At 43.2% G+C, this 7262-nt stretch overlaps 1 protein-coding gene across 1 annotated transcript; it reads left to right on the top strand.

The window, feature by feature from the left end:
- LOC8066575 (histone deacetylase HDT2) lies at window positions 4138–6806 on the top strand. The gene is made up of 9 exons (XM_002441603.2): window positions 4138–4232; window positions 4861–4931; window positions 5047–5261; window positions 5383–5447; window positions 5641–5846; window positions 5921–5980; window positions 6150–6246; window positions 6343–6478; window positions 6576–6806. Exons 1-9 carry the CDS (start codon window positions 4220–4222, stop codon window positions 6634–6636), a joined length of 924 nt encoding a protein of 307 aa, XP_002441648.1. The 5' UTR covers window positions 4138–4219; the 3' UTR covers window positions 6637–6806.

Here is a 7262-nt window from a genome sequence, read left to right as displayed (position 1 = left end):
CAGAGTATGTGGAGGTCGCCGGTGTGGAGCTCGTTGGCGATGTTGCAAGCTTCTATTTTCAATGTTTCATCTGTTTTTTCCTAGACGTATATTGCAATTGTGTTGTTATATATGTTTCACACATATACAAGTGTTCTATTTGAATGTTATCTGTGTTTTCATGTGTTTCTGCAAGTGTCTTAGGTATTTTATTTGTTTTTAGATGTATGTTACAAATGTTGCATCTAGATGATTCAAAAGTAAACCGAGTGTTACATCTTCATCTCACTTTATGTTGCCTTGCCTCGGTGTCTCCTTCTCCTCCCCGACCCCACCTGGCATCCGCCCCTCCCCCTCTTCTCAATGTTGGTGACATTCGGTGGTGGCGTGGACCTCATGTGGGCACGCGAAAACGACAAGGAAATAGCTAAAGGCATGGGCTCTCTAGAATTACTGTAATAATCATGGATGACCCATACTTAGATAGGAAATAAAATGTATAAAGGATTAAAATTCTACTAATTAGCATTCCTCGTAGATTTTTTTTGTTCTCTCATCCAGCTCGTCCCGATTGATCGTGACTCTTTTTTTTCCCTTTTTTTCCACCTCGCCACACATGTCATGGATTTTAATACCAAACTAGTTGAATTCGCTGCGTGTTGCCACAGGAATATTTTTTGTTAAGAGTATAGTTAAACATTTGATGAATTTATGGTTGCATGCAACATCCCCTGATTGACTTGGCCATGTTAAAGTCTTGAGCTTTGAGCTCACGGTAGTCTGGGGCCTCCGAGCGGAGCTCGCAGGCCTGGCAGCACCAAAGGACACGTTGTAGCTAGTAAGAATCGGATGGTAAAACTCCTACTGGTTGCATCAATTAAGAACAACTCCAACAGTTTTGTAAATATGTTTGGCATTCTTTTTTTAACTCTCATAATCTCCTATCCAACAGTTTGACAATTGGGTTTGACATTTATAGCAATTTGGAAATTTTTCCTTTTTTCTTTGCATTTATGCGCGTGTGGATATATAGGCTTCGCATTCCCTCCGGTGTCGCGTTTTTCTCTCCTGCCCGCTGCCGTCTTTCCCGCAGAAACAAAAGCTGACAAAAGCTGATAACCTGATGCTTCTTTGGTAATCTCCAGAATCAACAGGTCTTCGTTGTCGGCAGAAACAAAAGCTGACAACGTGCTACTGGTGGCCTGTGCCTCCAACAAAATCTGTTGGTGACAACGTGGTGCACGTCAACTGTGCGAGTAGAAGTGATTTCGTGCTGATCAATGGCGAGTACACTTATAAGAAAATTATTCAGTACACGCTTTTAATAAAATTGTTCAGTACACTTGAATGAAAACAATAACTAATAAGTAAAATTATTTTGTATAGTATGAAACATGATGCTGGTTCTATAGGGTATAAATCAGGATGATGTAGGTGCTTGATTAGGTCTTCCTTCAACTGGAAATGTGTTTTCTTGTCTCGGATCTTTTTATGCGCTTCAATAAATTCAGCTAGTGTGCGAGTAGGAATGCCATGAGAAGGTTGCACATTTTCACCATCAAAGTCGAATCACTCATTAGGGTCTACATCTCTTTCATCTTCAACAATCATATTGCGCATGATCACACAAGCCCTCATGATCAATGCAAGCGTCTCTGTGTCCCAAACGCATGGGACATCCAGATGAAGTCGCTGCAAAACGGTGACGCGAAGAAACTCGTGCGAAAGAGATCCCTGTGCGTGCGAGACAAGGCCACTGCACGGGTTCACAAAAAAAATTTATCAAGTCAAAATTGTCAAACACTTGGAGATGCCCTTTTTGTTCCCTCCCCATATTATTTTGGGAGTTGACAAATAACAACATTTGTTAAATAAAATTTGCAAAACTGTTAGAGTTGTTGTGTCATCTTGATAACGTAGGACACTAAATTATGGCGGCTACTGTATAGAACATATATATAGTGCAAGAGTGTGAGAGGCAGGAGGCGAATCAACGGAGGAATATGTAGGTAAACATTAGTGGGACGTGGGACAGATAACGAGAGAATTTAAATTAATTAACTTGCATGCATGTTATGAAAGGAATCGATAAATTATTTGGGCATGATCCCTTGGTGATGGGATTATTAGAGCATCTCCAAGAGATTAGCCAAAAACACTAGCCAAATTTACTGATTTAGCTACTCTCTAAAATAGATTTTACAAAAAATATTAGAGTACTCCAACAGACTCTAGAGCATCTCCAAAAGATTAGCCAAAATGATTATCCAAATTTAGTGATTTAACTATTCTCTAAAATGAATCTCACTTAAAAAAATTAGACTACTCCAACAGAGTATCTAAATTGAGACTCTCCCTATTTAAAAAAACCTGCCACATCATCCGAGCTCTCGTATTTGGGATCACGTAGACCTTGTCGTTCGTCTACCTTCGCCAATTTTGGAGCCTGCTGCTCGCGGGGCCGGTGTAGCCACGTCCAGCCGGCTAGTTGCAGCGCGCGCGGCGGCCGGCCATAGCAACGTCCTGTTGGCTACACGGTTTCAGGGGCATTGCATGGCAGCCTGCTCGTCGTGGCGGCGGCCGGCCACCAGGACGCCAAGTGAAGCAACGCACACCCTAAACCCAGCTAGACAGCATCCCATGTCCGACGAGGTAGCAGCAGCGCTGATCAGATACGCGCGAGCGGACACACGGTAGGAGAATACTCAAGCAGATGCAGACGCCTGCCCAGCTTGTTGTCCATCGGGTCCGGCGGCACGGCTCCTCCGCCGGTCCAAAGTTGCTAGCCAACGTGCACGCCGTGCTCAGTGTCTGAGCCTCTGAGGCTCGCGAAAGGCTGTGTGCCGCGGCGGGCAGCGCAGCCGTGGTTGCTTTTACTGCAACGCCGGCGCGCCGACTACCCGAGTCCACTGTCCACCTGCACGCACGCGACACGCAACACAACGCGGCAGCCGGCACGGACCCGGCCCGGCGCCTGGCCACCTGCCGTACGTCCATGGCGTACCGCACCACCACCGCCCTGTGCCCCTTGCAGTATGGGGACGCAGACGCTCGTGCAGTCGTGCACTCGCCGGGCGATTGACCGGCGACCGTGGACTTTTCCGCGGCGCAATCCTGACCCGTAGCGTAGGCGCCGCAAGACGGGGACATGGCGACACGGACATGGATTCCGGTGACAGGTGCTTGAACGGGACCAACAAGAAAGATGGGGGAAGAAGACAGTGCGCTAGTAGTCGCGGACACGCGGGAAGAGGCCGTCCTGCGCGTGAAGAGGAGCGATGGCGAGCGAGGGTGTGATTCCATCTATAGCTACCGAATAATCCGGGTTGGAGAGGATGTAAATTTGGAGAGGCACTTAGATAGTCGGTTGGAGACATTTTAAGTCTAATAATAGCTAAATTTAGCTTTACAAAACAATTTAACTAATCTCTTGGAGATGCTCTAAAAGGATGGCTAGTGAGGTAGGCTATCCAAAAGTAGAGAGCAAATAAGGTGGGATAGAGAGCTACTAAATTTGAATAGTCATTTACAGAGTCTGTTGGAAACGTTTTTCCTTCAACAATAGCTAAATTTACTTTTAGAAAATGATTTAGCTAATCTCTTGGAAATGCTCTTACACTTGGTGGGACGTGAGCGTTGAGTTGAGTGCGTGGTGGGACGTTGTTTAGTTCCAAAAAAAATTACAAAATTTTTTAATTCCTCATCCTATCGAATCTTATGGCACATATATAGAATATTAAATATAAATAAAATAAACTATTAATTATTCAGTTTGTCTGTAATTTGCGATACGAATCTTTTGAGTCTAGTTAGTCCATGATTGGATAATATTTGTCAAATACAAACAGAATTGGTATATTTGCCAAAAAAATTGGAACTAAACAAGACGTGAGTGCGTGGGAGAACAATGGAGAGAGTAAAAACAGCATTAGGATTGGAGGAAAAACAACGGAATGGACCATCATGTTGTTAAATGGTGATGATGTGGCATGCTGAGCTTTAGAAAAAGTAAATGATTAATGGGTATGAACGGAGTATATAGTTATCCTATACGTATTAGATTAGATTTGTTACAAGGCCAATAATGATGTGTTGGTGGGCTTCTGGCCCATTTAGATTATCATCTCTATTCTCTCTTATATAGATAATAAGAATATATATAGAATTAAAAAAATAAAGCCTTCCGGCGGCTTAAACCCTAGTTCCCATTCTCATCGTCGCTTCAACTCCGCCGCCGCCGATGGAGTTCTGGGGTGGCCTCCCTTTCTCTCTCGCAAACTCAATTCGCCGCGATAACTGCGCTTTGTTTGTCTTGTTTTGCGATACCGTTGTTTGATTTTCGTCGGATGTTTCAGGACGCTGGGACTAGAACATACTACTGCATCTTAGGGCGTTGCTGTGACATATAAATTCTCCTCTTCTTTTTTCTTGTTTATATAATTATATATGTTTAGTTGATGTTTGATGTGATGCTTTTGTTCTACTGCCAGTAGCAATGCGGCAATACCTATTAAATGCTTGAAGTCAGACACGAATGTGTTTGTGCTTGTTTAGGGTCATCTTATAGGACATGATGCCACTATGCCACTGAATTTGGTCTGTGCGTTGCGGGATGATTGTTCTTTTGCTACCCTTGTTAAACAGCATCAGATCAATGTAAACTATGTCAGATTGCTCTGTGATTCTTTTGTTCTACTACCATTGCCTAGATTAAATGGTTGAAATCATACATGAACGTGTTCTGTTTGTTTAGGGGTCTTATTATAGGACGTGGCATCACTGAATTTGTTTTGCGCATTGCGGGATGTTTGTTCTTTTGCTACCCAGTATCAGATTTGCATTCTTAATGTAACCTATCTCAGATTGCGCCGTGTTTTGCAGGTCTCGAGGTTAAGCCTGGAAGCACTGTTAAATGTGAGCCTGGACATGGCTTTATCTTGCACCTTTCCCAGGTAAATCTTATTGCTATGTGTACTTCTTTTCTCCACTGTTCGATGCTATGTGTACTTACTCTTTTTCTCCACTGTTGGATTTGCTTTGTATACTTAATTGGATTTAATCCGGCAGGCTGCTCTTGGGGAATCAAAGAAAAGTGACAGTGTCTTGATGTATGTCAAAGTTGATGATGAGAAGCTTGCCATTGGCACCCTCTCTATTGACAAGAACCCTCAGATACAGTGTGATTTGGTTTTCGATAAAGAGTTCGAGCTGTCGCACACATCAAAAACTACCAGTGTCTTTCTCACAGGTTACAAGGTTGAGCAGCCAACCGAGGAAGATGAATATCCTTTTTAGCTTGAATTTGTTCTATTTTTAGTAGGAGTGGTCAAAACAATTTTTTGTATGGAGTACTTGCTTCCTTGACCTTCTTTTTGCCTTCTTCTTCTTTTTGCCTTCTTCCACAATGGATCTTGATTCTGAAGATGAGGAGGAGGAGGAGCTGAACGTTCCTGTTATCAAGGAAAACGGTATCTATAATCTCTGTTGCATGAAATTTGTTTCCATCTTTCTTAGCTTTAGCTTTTGCTTGATGAGATGGATTATGAACACATTTACTTATGTCTCAAGGAATCTCTGTTGCATGAAATTTGTTTCCATCTTTCTTAGCTTTAGCTTTTGCTTGATGAGATGGATTATGAACACATTTACTTATGTCTCAAGGAAAAGCTGAAGGGAAGGAGAAGCAGAAAAGTCAAGAGAAGGCAGTTTCTGCAGCTTCAAAATCAAGTCTTGCTTCTAGGCTTGTTGGAAAGAAAAGCAAGGATGAGGATGATTCTGATGAGGATGAGACTGATGATTCGGATGTGGATGAGACGGATGATTCTGATGAGGGTGAGGGATTATCTCCTGAAGAAGGCGACGATGATGTGAGTTGAAAGATGGATAAATGGTTTGTCTACATGTCATGGTAGTTCCATGTTGATAAGTTCCATCGTTGTAGGATTCAAGTGATGAGGATGATACCAGTGAGGGTGAGGAGGAAACGCCAACACCTAAGAAGGTGCACTTATGGATTTTACTCCTTTGTTAATTTCAGTAATTTGTTGTTATCACATATCACTGTGATATCAATGTGCCCTTATGGATTTTACTCCTGTGTTAATTTCAGTAATCTGTTGTTATTAGATATCACTATGATATCGATGTTATGTTTTTCCTGCCTTTTTCAGCCAGAGGCAGGCAAGAAGAGAGCTGCTGAAAATGCTCTGAAAACTCTGCTTTCTGATAAGAAAGTAAAGGTTGCCACACCGTCAGCCCAGAAGACAGGTGTGTACTCAAGTAGCTTGTGCTAGGGCGTCAAGTATTCTTTTTTGCCATGAAACTCTTGCTATGAATTTGTAATTTGTTCCTCTTGCAATGCAGGTGGCAAGAAGGGCGCCACCCATGTGGCAACTCCATACCCAGCCAAGCGGGCGGGCAAGACCCCTGCAAACAATGACAAGTCAAAGGAGAGGTCTCCAAGATCTGGTCGGTCGGTCCCTTGCAAATCGTGCAGCAAGTAAGTCGGCACAGTTTTATTTGGTGAGCCTATTTGGTTATTTGTTGGTGAAAAAACTACGTATTGATCCTTGGTCTCTATTGGTTGTTCTGTCCAGGACGTTCAACAGTGAGATGGCTCTGCAGGCTCACTCAAAGGCGAAGCATCGGGCCAAGTGAGTCACAGGTCCAATCGAGCCCTCAAAGACGACGTCAAACTTATTTTGTTTAGAGATTAGAGACTAGTTGCTATTTGACTGACTCAGCAAAACAAGGCTGGTGTGTGAAGTTTAATATTTTGGGCTGTCCAGCTGGTAGTGTTCAATGTGCATTCGATTGTTGTGCTGCGAGTATCAATTCCCACTGCTTCGTTCTCTTCTCTCGACGCCACCCGGGCATGGTCGCCCTGGGACTGGAAATAGAACCTACCTAGCTCATAATCTGTTAACTAGACTAACTGACTGCAGCTTTTACTACAACAGAACGGCCAAACAAACAAAGGGAAAACACCTGGTTCTAGATGTTATTCATGTCATCGAGCGCTTTGCTTATAGCCTATTTGGCTGATAAGTCACCGAGAAATGGCAGATAAGCTCGGTCGCCTTTCCATAGTCAGCGAGGCTACAACTAATGTATAAATGAGTTCCACTTGTCTCCCTCCCAAGTCCCAATCCATCGATCCATCAAGTTAAAGCCTGATGATTCTTAACCTAGCTTATTAGCACTAGGAGCAAAACAAATCAAACGCCTTGCTTACGCAGGCTACCCAAAAACCCATAAATGATTCTCTGGCGAGCAAGACCAAA

The sequence above is a fragment of the Sorghum bicolor genome, chromosome 9 (genome assembly GCF_000003195.3).
Source record: "Sorghum bicolor cultivar BTx623 chromosome 9, Sorghum_bicolor_NCBIv3, whole genome shotgun sequence".
NCBI lineage: Eukaryota > Viridiplantae > Streptophyta > Magnoliopsida > Poales > Poaceae > Sorghum > Sorghum bicolor.
The sequence above is the reverse complement of the archived record's forward strand: the minus strand, read 5'-3'. Positions and strand labels throughout refer to the sequence as shown.

Bases quoted from the DNA above. Each gene is read 5' to 3' on its own strand.
- LOC8066575 (XM_002441603.2), top strand. The intron at 4,932-5,046 runs GTAAATCTTATT...TTAATCCGGCAG, and splicing joins TTATCTTGCACCTTTCCCAG to GCTGCTCTTGGGGAATCAAA. The intron at 5,847-5,920 runs GTGAGTTGAAAG...CCATCGTTGTAG, and splicing joins CTGAAGAAGGCGACGATGAT to GATTCAAGTGATGAGGATGA.